Below are 15,843 nucleotides of genomic sequence, written 5' to 3'. Positions count from 1 at the left end.
TTTCCAATAGAGGTCAGGTGGGCTGGAAATTCCTACGTGCATGGGGGGAGCTAACAGCCTCAAGGAATAACATCAGCATCTTATGAGTCAGTATTGCTGTTGGGTGCTCTAAGATAAAGAGGGTTTTCCTTTTTTAAAAGTGAGCTTTTTCCAGAGACAGAAACGCATGGGCCTGCCTATGCCAGACCTGTGAAATTTTGCATCCTTTTCAGCCCTGAGCATATATCCTCTCAGCTCAGCCACACAAAGCCCAGAGCCACACCTGAATCCTGGCATTGCCCAAATCCTGCTCTGGCTTTATCGCACTTTTGGATCTTCTGTGGAGACACCAAAACATGAGATCCACAAAAACTGACTGATGCATGACCTACATTTCCTTCCTCCCCCTCTTTTTGCAGCCAAGCTGTGAAATGTTTTGGGGGAAGAAGTAGCAGAGAAAGTCTCTCCTGTTCCTGCTTGTGTACTGCAAGGGACGTTATAAACTCACGGAGGGTTGTTTGGTGGCTGCCTTTCAGCTCAGCAGGCTTTAAGCATTGATTCTGGATATCCTAGGAAGTGTGAAACTACTACTATAATATAGAAGTACAACAGACTGTCTATCATAGAGAATAAAGCCTGTAAAAAAGATCCTTTTCAAACTTGTCCTGGGCCCTGTAGGCTTGGAAACTACCAAAAAGGCAGTTTTTTATGGCCTTAACCTTCACACTGCACAGCCAGAGGACCCCAATGCATTCCCTTCAAGGTGACGGGAGTGTACGATAACCCCCAAAACATACCAAGGATTTTCCTCTCCCTTTAAATGTGATGTGGCTTTCCAAATTAGAACAATTAAAACCACAGATCTGAATGCATCTAAAACTGTTAAACTATGGATTACGGGCTGAAAATATGACATATTTTAGGATATAGTTTCACTCCTGCTCTCACTGTCTAGCATTCTTTGTGATAGAGCAAAAAATCTGGTTTGCTCTTCTTAGGTATTTACTACATGAATTTAGGAATTCACTTTGTTGTATCCAGGCGTTTGGTAGGCGTGAGAGGCAAGAAAGTAAAATTATCCTTCTCACATTATTCTCTTTGGATCCCGAGCCAGTCACACTTATGCTGACTTATCCCCTCGTATTTTATCGAAGTCGCATTTTTGGCATGATAATAACTTTCCTTTTTTAGCTTGGCTACTGCATAAAATAGCAAGTTGTTGTGGGAGGCGAGGTGGACGTGCAGGAAAAGTGTCCAGCCATTATTTAGGATGGCTTATACAAACCACAGAAGAGCCGTAAGAACATGTTGTTCTCCCCAGCAGTAACAGAGTAATGCAGTCCGTCCCTCCTTTACATGGCAGTTGAACGATACCCCCAAAACAGGCTGCTTTTAAGAAGAAAAGAGTGCCAAACTGAGACTTCGTGTATGAATAACTGTTCACCAAGGTGGAGAGAAGAAAAAGTCCCCAGACTTTCAGCCAGACCCTCCCTGGAAGCAGTCCCACTGTCCCGTTTTCTTTGTGTTTTCCTGCCACCTTGCTGCAGCACAGGGATGCTATGAAGCCAGACAGTCAAACTGGCCTGGAGGAAAAATAACCTGGCAAAAAAGGAGCATCCTGATAAAGCAAGGGTCAGCATGGGGGCAGGAGCAAGCAGGGACAGGAGTTGTCCGAATAAGCACTCCTTTGGAGAAAATGCTCATCTATTCTAGCACAAAAAACTTGCAAGTGTAGGAATCCTGAGTTACTCAAGAAGATGAAGACCCTGAGCACTTGCATGGTGATTACTGCACAGAGGCTCCAGCTGGGACAGTTTCTTCCTTGGATAATTCACATTGCCAAAGGCTCACCGCATGCATGGTCTCCACCAAGAACGATTTACCCTTCTAGCTGTTTTCCTTTACAAGAGTCTTCTGAGTAGGCAGTTCCCATAAACAGAAGTACTCAGCAGTTATTTGGGAACTTGGTTTCTTAAGAAATAGGGCTTCTAACTGCAGCTGAATACAGCAACCAGGTGAGTGATAGGAATTTGGGTGCAATTTTCCTACCTCTAAGGCTGTGTGGGGCAGAGCAGAGACCTTAGTGGTGCTGCCACTGCGAGACTCCAGGGTGTGCTCAACCTTTAGCAAACATCAGAGGATTTACCAAGCTGAAACATCCTACAAGCAGAGAGCTCAGCAAGAAGGAGGCATCCTGTTTTCCCCTTGAGTCCATCGTGTAAAGAAGCTTCACAAAAAGCTTTCTTCACTTTTCATGCATAACCCCATCCAAAAGGTCTCCCTGCACTCCCGTGCCAAGCTTACCCTGGTGAGCCTTGCACAGCAGAGGGGAACAACACTCCCAGTGCCGTCAGCGGGCACTGGTGTGGCTTGTGAAAATTTGCTTTATCACGCGTAAAAACATGATGTGATATTTCAGCCCTCTTAACACAATGTACCGATAACAGGAACTGGGAACAGGGGAATGCTCCTTTAATCTCAGCTGGCTGAAATGCTGTTTGCTGCATCCAGGGAGCTATTTCCAAACGAGTGCATTTTAAAACCAGCCAGCAAGGCAGTTGCCAGGCTTTGACCTCTTATTAAAGAAGTGAGGATAAGCATCAGCTTAGCATTTGATTTCTGAGCATGTGAGAGGTAAATTTTTCCTTTCCCCAGCAGCATGGCCTTGTTTCCTTCCTCGGCTCCCCGATAAGAGCCAGCACAGGCTGCCATCCAGCCGGAGAGGCTCCCCTTGTGCTCTGCATGCTCTGGATGAGGTCCACACTTGATCCCTAGGGCCAGTGCAGGTTTTGAGTCTTTTCAGTGACACCTTGACCCTGTGCATCCCTTCCTGGGGCTCAGAGGATGGATTTTCTAATTCTGCCAAGTGTTGCCCCTGCATGCATCCACATTTCTGAGTCAGGAGGTCAGCCAAGCATCCCAAGGACAGTTGTTCCCAACACAACAGCTACACAGGCAGCGCCAAGGAGTGAAAGGTCAAATGTCCACTGGAAACTGGAGTGTTGTCACATCCTGGGAAAGGATGTTTCCACTGGGGGAGTAGGAACATCCTGCTCCCTCACCACCTTCCTCCTATCCAGTGTAAAGAATGCTGCGTAAATAAGTCTGAAATGGGGATAGATCACAGTTACAGTTTGTAGAAGACCTGGGACACACGTTTAGAAACTCGTTAGCTCCACAGACTGCGTCTTTCCTGTAGCTGGCAGTGGAAGGGCATTGGCTTAGGGTCAAGGATAGCACAAGAAGTTATGGAAAAGAAACAGCAGATTAAATTGCTGTCATCCACTCTGACCCGCTTCTGCTCACTCAAATATAAAGCCTCACTGATAATGGCAAGCAGGATGGCTTTTAAAAATAAAACTGTAGCAGTCTTTCTTCCATTTTGTAAGGCTGTTAAGAAATCACATGCAGAAACACCAGCTGGCACACAGCACCCTAGCATCCTATCACAACTGGGAGATGGAGCTGTAATGTGGTTTGTAATGTGGCTTTTTAGGACACTGGTGTAGGGCTCAGATGGTTAGACTGCTTTTTGCTTGACCTGTTCCATGTCTTAGCTCCTCAGCCACTTTTAGCTTCAATGGCAGCAAGCAAGGAGCCCACTGCCCATGAAGGTGAGCCTGTGCCAGTGCAAGCCTTGCAGTGCCTTGGCCAGTCAAGGCAAAGGAGTTTGCAGCAGAGTGCTCAGCATTCACCACTCAAGACAAACTAATTAGGTCTCCTGTCCCAGTGAAAGCCAAGCCGTTGGAGTCACAGATTTTTGCTCTCCAAAACACAACACAAAAGTAATGAAGCCTTTGAAAAAGTTTGCAGAGCACATATGAAGCAGAGCCAGACAAAGACTTGGGAGTCCTGAATCCCAATCTACGATATAAATATTTGTGATAATAACTAGGTCGGCCAGGCTTGCCAGATAACCCTTCCTTTTATTAACTTTAGGCTGGAGGGTTTAGGCCAGAAGTGTTGACAACATTGGTGTCAGTGGTGAAGACATTGTTTTCTTCCCCGAGAAGAATGATGCAAGAATGAGAGAATGATGCAAAAGTGGGATGGTTATTGCTAGAACAGCTGAAAGCAGATATAGAGGTGCAATTCATTTGTTCACAGAGGTGCTATTGCTTCCCAGTGGCTACCCAGTCTCTCGAAGGCTGCTGCATTCCCGTGTGCGGGCCGACCACAGTGTGCACCAGGGTCTGCCTTAGCCAACTGCTCTATCTTAAAAGTTACTCCTTTCCGTTGCAGTAAGAGCAGGGGTTAATGCAACTCTGGGGAGCTCACTGAGGCTCTTGTCTAAATCGTTTGCCTGTCCTGGAGCTCATTAGCGTTGCATGCAGTGCCCTGAACAGTGTCACGGAGGAACGCGTGTGGCAGCCCCCATCAGGAAGGCCGCATGCCCCACAAAGCATGGCCTGCTCCCTCTGCCATTAGCTCGCTCCTCAGGGCATGTTGCTTATCTCTAATGCACTAATTAGGGTGGACAGAGGAAGCACAAGACGTGCAATCAATATTATTGGGCCAAATTTGCAGCTGGTGTAAGTCGTCGATTGGCAGAGGAGTGCAGAAGAACAAGAAATGATGTGAGCTAGAGAAATCCCAAGGGAAAAGGAGGGAGTTCAGCAAGGAAAGTAACTGTGTTTGAAAGCAACTTGCTTTCCTTGAAAGAATGACTTCAAAATTGGTACAAAGCTATAAGTGAAAATTTATATAGCAGGTTGGATTTGCATGATGTCATGCTATTTTGTGTCTATCTTAGCAGCAACCAGCTACTGTAAGCAAAAATCAAATCACTTACACTGTTTCAACAGTTGGATCAGCCCATTAGCCTCCTAACTGTGTGTCTCTGTCTCCCATGGATCCCCACTCCCATTTTAACCCATGGGGAAATTCAGGTTGGGATTTCATAGTGCAGATCTGGTGAAGAGCAAGCACAGTAAGCAATAACAGGTGAACAGTTTTACCAGCTACCAGTACCTGTAGAAATGGTAAAAGGGCTCATTTTTCCTACAGTAAGATACCTGCTCTGCTCACAGTTCAGCTGGCTTATGTTTCAGGCTGTAGGCTTCTCTGTATCAGTATCTTGAGCTAGGCATCTAAAATCTGGTAATGATAAAAGCAAACAGAGCACGTTCACTATTGTAGGATAACAGGTTTTGCTTTCCCACTCTCCCAAAGCTTTGCATTTCAACTCCGCCTGATTAGCCAGCGGTGACAGCTCAGGAAATGGATTCCACCCAATCTCACAACAACTGATCTAAAATGCTCTAATCTCTGGAAAGATAAGGAGTTGCTACAGCAAAGCCAACATAAACCTGAGAGCTGGGGGGGGTGGGTGGACTGTTGTTTAGCCACGTTGCTAGTTAGCTACTGTACTTGATTTCAGAGACCACCCTGTATTTAAACCTTCTCACTTAACTTGACACATATCTTTTCAACACCATCTGAAGCTCACATCCTGGATAGTCTCAGCCACACAGACCTGCAGGACATTGTTTGGGGAGCTCTAGTGCTGCGATGAGCATCCCCTCATCCTAAAGTCGCTGCAGATATGACAAGCAGCAGCTTCTGTGAGATACAGTTATGCAAATATTGAATTAATGGTACTTCAGCTGCTGATTTAAAATAAAATATGCTGTATTTTCTTTTTGGACCATACCTCACGCCACCACAGAAAATGTAGTATTTGGAGCTAGGAAAAAACCTCACCCTTCTTTTCAGGAACCATTGCTCTATGTCACGGAAATCCATTCCTCTCATATGATTTCCTTTATTACAGCCATGTTGATTGCTTTTATCCCTCATATTTCCTTTGTTTACTTAAAAAATGCATTCAAAGGTCCTGCTAAGCCCTTGAAATGCTGAGCAGGAGGTCGATTAATTTGTGTTCTGAACAGGAGCACATTGGGCATGTATCCAACAGCAGAAAATAAGTAAGCAAACTCCCTATTGCCAACATAAGCTCATTTACCCTGAGCTGGATATACTGCAGTATATATGTTAGCAAAACTTTTCTGTATTTTCTGGCATTATCTGCTCTAAAAAGTAACTCGGCTTGCTGGAATAATGCAGTCATATCGTAACAAGTTTTGCCCGCAATGCTGTGTGGTGAGATGGGGTTGGAGGCAGAAATTCTCACAGCTAACCGCTAGCTCAAATTCAGCTCTTATTGACATCTGAAGTGACTCTGTGAGAGGCAGGAGAGGAAATTGGCATTTACTAGCATGCTTCTGAAAGCAAATGCACTCAGTTGTTGCAGGAGACGTTTCCAAGACCTCAGCAGGAAGAGCTGGACCCCCTTCGACTATTCATCTTCTTGACAAGGGTATCAAAATGTGGACGTTTCCCTCCACTTTTATCTGGGAAAAGCAGCAGTAATTCTAACAGCTGCTCCTTCTACTGCTTTCAACAGCCTTGCATTTCCCCACAAAGCTGCTCCTCTGTGAGAGGAGAGACATGCTAGGTGCCTCGAGTCCTGCTCCCTAGGGAATGGCTTGCAGAGACGTAGCCTGACAAAAAGTGTATTTTTCCTGAGTGAAAGCAGATGGAGAGTGATAGCGGGATGAAGAAGAGCAAGACAGGGATGAAGAGATGAAGGAGATGCGGCCAGATTTGTTCCTAAAATGTGCCCAGGGTTCTAAGGTCATTTTCAAATGACATTTTCAGCTTGCCCCTGTAGTGGGATGTGCAAATGAGATGATAACTGATAAACCTGCCTGCCCTTTTGAAATTCCTGGCTTTATGGTTTATAGAGAGTTTGGGTTTGAGTTTTTAATGGATGTCTCTATTTCAGTGGGCTTGTAACGCAAAACTTATCTTTTTCTTCTTACTGAGAAGGTGCTTTTAAAGAAGTTTATTTGCACAGCAGTAGGTTTGACAGTCTGTTTTCGCTAGCAAATGTCCAGGGGTGCTAGGCCATAAACTCAGGTCCTCTCTGGGTTACAGCTGTGCCAACTAAATATGTGACCAGACCTGGCCAGCTAAACTGGCTTAATAACAGGTTGTCACAAACCTGCCTCATTTTGTCTGAAGAACATTCAGGGTAGACACATTTGGGGTGGTTTTCATCTGTTCCCATTTAGGCATTTAAACTCTAGAAATTCAAGTGCATATGTGTTGTCCCTTTACTTGCAGGTAAGACAAAGGGTTATCCTCCCGCGCTGCCTCTCTTTATCCAGTATCAGTGCCAGAAACAGCCCGGGTGATTTCTATGCCATGTCAAGGCTTAGCCTCAATGTGATCCTTTGCACAGCCAGGGATATTGCACCTGTGTGGGCCAATACAGGAGAAAAGACCCCACATTATTTCTCCCTTAGATGTCAAAGCAAGAGTTTAGAGTAAGACATGGGTCATGTTTTGTGGCTGCTTTTTGCTTTCTGTAATATAGGCACCTCTCTGACTTCTTCACTCCTGACATTGACTGTGCTAGAAATACACAGCTCTGGCCAAAATGCCTAGTTCTAGCACTAATATTCAACAATAATACACTCCATATAATAAACCTCTTCTTCCAAGGGGTGCTGATAAGAATTTCCATTTTTAGTTGAGGGCAAATGAACCATTCCGCCTTTATTTGTTGCTGTTGCAAATGAAGAAAGAGCAGAAGCTAATTTTTTAACTTTTCCTGTAAATAGTGCATTAATGAAGACAGATGGGTCAGCAGTATAAACAAAAACTCTATCTCAAGCTAGTTTTGTTCTGGCTTTGTTTCCCAATATAGTAAGCAAACCACCACCACCCTGGTTCCCATCCTATTAACAGTGCTTGCACTCCAAACGTTGAACAGGGTTATAAGGAAGTTTAAATTAACACTTGGCTGTAGTTTTTCAAATGCCTGAAGCAGATGTTCAAATGCCAGGAAAACTTCCTCTCTTTTTTTTCCTCTCCCTAAAAAAATGGTAGATTTTGCTAGTGTTTGGCTCAGTGTTTCACAGAAAATATTTAACTGAACCTCTCTCGTGCTGTAGGTAAGCCAGGCACCAAACTGCCCCCAGTTGTTAAAACCTGCAGGATCCTTTGCTATTTCCAGACTGCTGGAGGTTCTGGTTCGCTTTGCTCTCTGGGCAGTCTAAGAAGCTGGAGCTCGGGAAGAGAAGGTTCTGGTTGCTACTTTGGATGGTGGTTGCTTTGGGAGATGATTTTTCTTAAGTTACCTCAGTTTTGGGGAAGCTGATCCCCATGTCTTTAGCTCCAGAATTGCTGCTCACGTGGTGGGGCCCACTGGCTTTGGAAAGAGGTATGTGTCCACAATATTCAGGAATAGTCTTTTTTCCTTAAGAGTGACACTTGGGAACCTCCAAATGGGAACACCATGAGCCATCACCAGGCACTTACTGCTAGGGAGAGGGGGTGCCCTGCTTTCCTGCCAGAACAGTGTGGGGCTCCCCCCTCCTCCCCAGGCTCCCCAGACCGCCCCAAACTACCCATCTCCCCAGGGCAAGGGGCTGGCAGGGCGGGGGCAGCGGGGGCAGGAAAACCATGCTGAGCTGTCAAGCTTTAATGCTCAAAAAGCCAGGAATCTGTTATCTTCAATGAGCTATGCGGGGAATCACAGTGAGCTGGACTCCAGGGATCACACTCAAGGGATAATGCCAGAAAGCTTTGGGAAGAAATCTATTTGAGGAATTTTAGTCCACATGCAGAAAGCTAAGAGATATGAATCATTTAAGGGAACCTCAAACTTTCAAGTGCTTCGTGAAATCTGGCATCGGTGCTGAGTGTTTGCACAGGAGACACAGTTACCATGATTTCTTCAAAGGCCAAGAAATGAGTAAGATATCTTTTAAGTTCATGCTCTTCTGGAGGCATCATGTGTGTTGATTTAAGAGCAGCAATCCAAGACCAAAGCTCTTCCCTCAACTCCCTTGCTGATACGTTATCCAGGCTTTTCCTCTCTCTGTCTCTCTTGCTTGTTTCTCCTCCCACCCCTTTGCCTGTCCTGTCTATTTAGACTGCACGCACCGCCTGGCATTCTATACAGCGTCCAGCAAAAGAAGGGGCTTCATATCTGCTTACGCTTTCTTATACATATTCAATTAGAAACAGATGAAAGCAAAAATCCAACAGATATTGATGATTTTGGTGAGACAGTGTTGCTGCCTCCTTTAGTTATATGCAATAATTCATAGATGGATGGATGGATAGAAAGATAGATACTTCCATACTGAAGACATATTTTCCCAAATCTTTCTAAAATTGGTTTGCACTTTTAAGTCAAGCATCTGCTAGCATGTTGATATAAAATAGATCAGAAATTAAAGGAAAATCAATGCACACTACTATTTAATGTGAAAAATAAATTTTTAGAAACAGAAGAAATCACAGTACTAATGTGGATGGATAGAAGGAAGAAAGAAGGAAGACAGGAGTAAAGAAATAGAAAATGAAAACATGCAGTGGAATATTTTTTCAGGGACTTCTTATGACATTAGCAGCTCTTACAGCTTGGTAGCACCAGTAACACATAGCTCTTGTCATGCACTCACCACATTATTTGTAATAATAATAAATGTCATATCTATATGGACAGGTGTATTTTAAGCCAAGTACTTCCGAATTTGCAGAAGCAACCTTAATTTGCTACTTAGGGAAAAGTCTTTACAAAATAACTGTCCCATTTTTTGGGATGCTGTTTTCCCTGATCTCTGCCATCTAACTGCATGAACATCCAGCAAATGTCTTTGCACAATTATATTCAAAGGTAAGGTAAAAGTAAGGTAAGGTTTTGCTCATAAAGCAGGCATGCAGTCCTAACAGACACACATTAATAAATGAAATAACCATTCTCAGTAGTTCTGATCTCAGGTTACGAACAGCATAGGTGCAGCTGAAGGATTCAAGAGATGCCCAGTTTTCTCCCAAAACAGCACAGTGGGATACATCTCATGTTTTACGGTCTTTCACCACAAACTCTGGCTGAAATCCTCTTCAATCAGCAGTACACTCCTTGTTCCTTTATAAAGAAAAGTTAACAATATAAAAAGACTGACTGGCCCCTAATTCTAAAAAGCTATCATTGATATTTTTACTGATCTTGTTAAAACTCACACATGCAGGTTTACTAACTGATAAAATTACATGCCCACCCACATTCACATTGTACTATGTTACAACAAATCTCTGGCAATAACAGAGTGTAAAGGAAGCCATTCTGCTTTGCTACATGGTCACTTGAAAATTTATAGTGATTATGAGTGATTACAGTGGGTTACTTATGAATGTTAAGGCACAGGTCGCCCTACACACTGTTCAGAAATGTTGCTACTGTTCAGTAAAGGACAGTGGTGCAAAAAGCCCGCTGGTCAGATCACTGCCACAGGAACAGTCGCAGAAAAGAGATGATAAAAGCAAATGTCGGATTATCTCCCTAATGCTGGATTATCACTCCTAACAAGGTGAATGGTTTGTCTTGGCAAATGGCTTCATAAGAATTGTGGATAGTTTTGAAAGGATCTATGTGGTCACACTTCAACCGTTGGCTGCTGCAGTTCATGTCAGCAGAGCAAAATATCACACCTCTTATGAATTCTTTTAATGTGCCATTAACCACAGACTAAGATTGCAGTGTAGCTCAGGGGAAAGGTCTGTGAGCGATGTCAGTCACTCACAGGGTGCAATCTGTAGCAGGCAGAAAGCAGTACAGCCGCATGGCACAGCCCACTATCTGGAAACACACAGCACGAGTGGAGACTGCACAACTCTACAATAAACTATGCAGCTGACCACTTAAAGCAACGATACCCCTGCAAGAGTAGTTATACGTTGGACAAGACCGTACGAGCTCCAGAATGCTATTTAAACCACTCCAGTGACTGAACAGTTCTGCAAGCAAGGATGGTAACTGTGGTATATAGTATTTACAGACATCTAGGAGGGGAAAAAAATCAGCAACACCAATCTCTGCACAGCCCAACTCAACAGAGAGATTCCATGTAGAATAGGATGGGTACAAGGTTTTATCCAAGTGGGATTACACACAAGCACAAAAATAAAACATTCTGTATTCTACATTATCTTACAAAGGCAGGTCAATAAATAGGTCAATAAATTATGGGAAAGGCAGAAGAGTATGTGTGAAAATAGGTGAAACTGGGTTTAGTTAGTGCGTGATGAAGTCTTTTGTGTCCATTCCCACAAAGTGTTAGAGTGATTCTTTCAAAGACCCTTATCACTTCCAAGGAAGATAACTTACCCTTAAAAGTGTAAAACACATGCAGGGACAGTACAGTAGGCTCTGGTACAGGCTAAAAGAGTCAACGTCACTTACACTTTCCCAAGAATCTGACAAATTTGCAGCTTAGTATAAATAAAGTGACGGGTCTATTGTTTCTCAGCTCTGACACCTTCTTATCACCACGATTTGTTGCAGAAGAGTGGCGGAAACATGGCATGTGACTCCACCATATACAGTTGGGGGGGGGGGGGGGGGGCAATACCTTTATGAATTGACAATTTCAGCCCATACATAAAGGAAAGATCCTCTCTATCTAGCTGGCACGAAGGCGTTTCCTTTTCTGTCTAGCTCTCTGCAGACTAAATGCAATACTACTTGGCCACTGGAATTGGTTTATGTAGCTGTACTGTATGTAATTTACTGGACTGCGTAGAGGGACTAGTTTCTTAGCTGGTATAAACTGGTACAATTTCAAGGATTCAGGAAATTTCCTGCACTTCTTTCTGCCACATAAAGCTTTGGCCCTTGAGAGACAACACATGGCTAATGCGACAAAGCCAGCGCTGCTCTACACAGGGTGCTTTTGTAATAAACATGCACAGGGGGAATTTCTTGCCATTGCATGTGAGAGCACTGAACGTGCCTGGCACTGCTCCTGGGGCCACTGCTTTACTAAGAAAGATGGGAAAGGGAATGGTTCCCTTCCGCGCCAGATGCCAAATCACCCCTGCCAGTTAACTGAGACAGGGAAAGATTAAAGGAAGAATTAAGAAAAAAGGAAAAAAAGTTTAACACCTTGCTGTGTCTTAGTGATTTAGGAGCTTGAGAATTATTGGGACTTCAGATCTACAGAGATAAATTTCAAAAAAATAATCTGAGCATGTAAGGATCTTTATAAAGATTTTACACAAAACTAAACAATCTACGTGTGTATTGCCCATAGTTCACCTATCTTTAATAGCTCTGGAAATCCCTACAGATGCCAATCAATATTTATAAAGTACAAAAATATGCCTTTATTTCTGTGAATTTGAATGTGCCCCTTTGGCACAAAGAGCCCTCCCAAACGATCCAGTGATCTGCTCTATGCCCTGACAGGAAGAGGGACTCGGTCATAATTTGGACAGCAAAGAACAGCAAGAAGCAAGCAATGGAACAAAATATACATTCCCTACGGTCGTACGACTTGCCCACTCCCCATAACAGGAAACATACAATTATCTGTACATGCCTCATTAAATAACCTTATTAAATAGGAAATCCGAAATGTACAAATTTACAGACTGAATCATTAAATACTTCCCCTGTGCCCTCCCCCGTGCATGCGTTCCCTACTACTATCTGCAGCCACACTCGGATACCACCATGCCTTCATATTTGAACTTGTAGGTGACCACCCCTGCATCTAAGTAGAGAATAGAGATGGGATCAAGTTTGGTGGGAACGCAGCAGGCCTTGGAAGCTTTCTGAGGATTCTTCAGGTGAACCAACGTCTGGACAATGGCATGTTTCGTTGGTGTGACGTGCTCTGTTAAGGGGTAGGCGCATACTCCGTGGCACTCATAAGCTTCGTATCCCGCTGGGGCGATGATCCAGGAATCCCAGCCAATCTCCTTGAAATCTATGTAGAGTGGAGTCTTTTTACAGTAGTTGCCCTTTGCGTTCCTCCGGATTCGGGCAGTAGAGTCATAAATGATGTTGGAGCGCATCTGGAGCAACGCCTCCTCACCAGGCTGGCTGTGGAAATTGCCAACCTCCAGGTTCTCCAAGTCCACGAGCTGCTCATGATCTATCATTTCATTCAGCTCTTGCTTCTCCTCTTTTTTGTCATTGCTTTGGTCATCAGAGAACACAATCAACAGGGGCACATGCTTAGCCTCAGAGTTGATGTCGATATCAATTTTCCCCTCTCCATTCTTCTCCTCCCCTTCCTTGCTCTCTATATGAACTTCCAGCCGATGCGTGGTCAGCCCTGCCCTTCGCCAACGCCTGATGGCTTCTGTGACCTCGAAGCTCTCCCACTCGCTGCTCGTGCCATAGATCTGCCTGGATGCCAGTGCCACTGTCTTTCTCTCGTCTCCTAGCCCCATGTGGTCATTTTCCAGCACTTCAAAAATGGTGACCTTCCGGTCAAGCCCATCATAGAGCATTTGGTCCCGCTCCACCAAGGTGTAGAGCCTCAGCTCTGCCATGGTGATTTCTTCATGGTGAGGGATGGAAACATTGAACAGAAGAGGGTATTTCCGAATTCCTGTAACACCAATGGGGTGGGAAGCCAAGTCTGGAAACAACAAAGATCAAGTATTTTAGAAGGGTCAATACATTCAGCAACATGCACCGAAGGTCATCTGACAAGTTTTGCATTGCTTGGTTTCAGTCAAACGATTCCAGGAGAGTGGTTTTTCATCATTTCCCAAAATCCATACTTGGAAAAAAGGCCCATTTTATTTTAGATGTCTAAGGACAGCCAGATCCCAGACATGCTAAAGACCATAAACCTGGATTTATAGATTCTCCTTTTATCCCCATGCCTTCCAGGGACTTTCTTGTTACCTGGAAGGATTATGTATTAAAAACGTGTTGCCTAATACTGAAATACAAATAATTTTTAGATTGCTGCACTGCAACTATTTAATAAAAAAGGAAAAACATTTATTGGTGTAGGAGAGGAAGGGAGGAAGGATATGGCACTGGAGTGAACATGAGGTGGGTGACATGTAAGCTGCACATGCAAGAACGGCAGGCTGTATCTGTGTCTGCTTAGTGTTTCTGTGCTAGCAAGTATTCCCTTCTGCTGAAATATCCCTCAGAAACTGAAGGGCCAAGCACTAAGGGAGGAAAAGTTGCTTCAGAAGATGTAAAGGCTCTGGTTCGGAAGAGCAGGTGGTAAACATCCTGTGTGAACTGCCAGTCAACAGAAATTCTGCCACAGACTCAGTGGGCTTCAAGTGAGCAGTCAAACAGCTGTACTCAGCCAGGCACTTTTGGCAGCTTTAGTTAATAAAACATATAAGAAGTACATAATATCTGCTTGTCAGTCAGGCTGTCTGTCCTATCTGCATTGTTTGTTTATACATAGGCAATATGCATTTCCTCACACAATGCAGAAATCTTAGCTAATGATTGTGTGTTTGTTGCTGAATTACTGTGCTGTCTACTTGTAACTCAGAAGACAGATTAGGACATAGAGACTATGGGCAGCATTTCTGCAAAGGCAGCCTATTTGTGACATATTACTATCTTCATCTCTGACTTCTCCAATTTTGATATGTTTGTAGAAAAATGACACTGATAAAGCTGCAAGCATTGGCGATGCTCCACCAGTGCACTTAAGCAAGCAGTTAACTTTAGCATGTGACTTGTCCTACTTAATTCCAGTTTTGAGGCACCTGCCTTTTTCTTTTTTTTCCATTTTGCACTTCCACCTGCTTATAAATGAAAAAATGAGGGGTGATTCTGGTTGCATTTCCCTACCTGTCAGTTGATAAAGATGGGGGCTGAATATACTCTGCACAATGCCAGGGTAGGAGCAGACTGTGAACTGAAATACAATGCTATTCAAGTTTAGCTATCATCTCCATACTGGAAGTAATCTTTGGGGTCTCCTAGACCTTGATATGATAAAGCAAGTCTGTAGTGATACATATAATGACAGGGTGGAGAAATGCCACCTGATCATATAGAAGACGAGCACAACTCATTCACCAGAAGGCAGGGGAAAGCCACATGATACTTAAGAAGCTGGGTGAGTGCTAGCAGGGCATCAGAAGTGTTCATTTCTGAGTCAGGATGTGACTCTGCTCTTTAGCTAGAAAGTCCATAGGGTGAGGTATCTCCTACTGTTAGCAGTATACCCCTAGGAGGGTCAGGAAGGGAGACTGGAGTCCACACAGAAAGAAAAATTTCTCTTAAGACCTTTATCCAAGTTTTAAGAAGATAACAGTCCCATTTACAACGGTGATGTTATAGTTCATTCGTTGAAACAAAGAACTAATTCCAGCCAAGCAGCATGTTTCTGTAATAAAGGATTTAACGGATAATAATGAAACTACCATTGCTGCCAATTTTCAGCAGGGTAGGTAAACAAAAAAATTCCATGGTCTGTTTCTACTGTCTATATCATTGCAAGTAATTAATTTCTCTATCAAAAGAGCTGTTTAGCATTAAAAGGATAGCTCTTACTTATACAGACTTTCAAGACACATAACAAACGTTAATTGCCCAGTCCCTTTAACTTTACGCGCTTATGAAGCTGTCTTAACATCAGCAGTCTCACTTCACATCTTGCTGTTTTGGATTGGAAGAGGTGAGAGAATTACTGAAATCACAGAAAGTTAAGCCAAGTTTACTTGATCCCCTGCAGAGCTCATGCAGTGATGAATGAAATAGGCATCAAATGTCATGGCTACAGAATGGCACGGAACTGCAAACTGCCACATCTATTACTGGCAAGAGTCAAGTCTGTACCATTTTCAGTGCTGCAAATCTGAAAGAATTTCAGTTCTGCCAGTGGAACAATTTCAGATTTATGTCACTAAACCACACTCTATTTTATTCTTTAGCATACCATACTTGGCAATTTTTATCCCATTTATTTTTTTTTAATACTGCAAAATGATAAAAGAACACCACGCATTCCTGCATGTGTTTTCATTTATGCTGATGAGTAGTGACAGGCATGGCTGTTCAGATGAATA

General features: G+C 43.6%; 1 protein-coding gene across 1 annotated transcript in view; it reads right to left on the bottom strand.

The window, feature by feature from the left end:
- Nucleotides 1–113: 113 nt before the first annotated feature.
- The window catches only part of BMP10 (bone morphogenetic protein 10), a 32,215-nt gene continuing 16,485 nt past the window's right edge, over nucleotides 114–15,843 (bottom strand). Inside the window, exon 2 of the mRNA XM_080370178.1 lies at nucleotides 114–13,427. Coding sequence (XP_080226304.1) covers nucleotides 12,484–13,427 — 944 coding nt within the window. The 3' untranslated portion in view covers nucleotides 114–12,483. The remainder of the gene's footprint in view (nucleotides 13,428–15,843) is intronic.

The sequence above is a fragment of the Falco punctatus genome, assembly GCF_963210335.1.
Source record: "Falco punctatus genome assembly, chromosome: 20".
Lineage (NCBI taxonomy): Eukaryota > Metazoa > Chordata > Aves > Falconiformes > Falconidae > Falco > Falco punctatus.
Note: the sequence above shows the minus strand (reverse complement) of the source record. Positions and strands in the feature narration are given on the sequence as shown.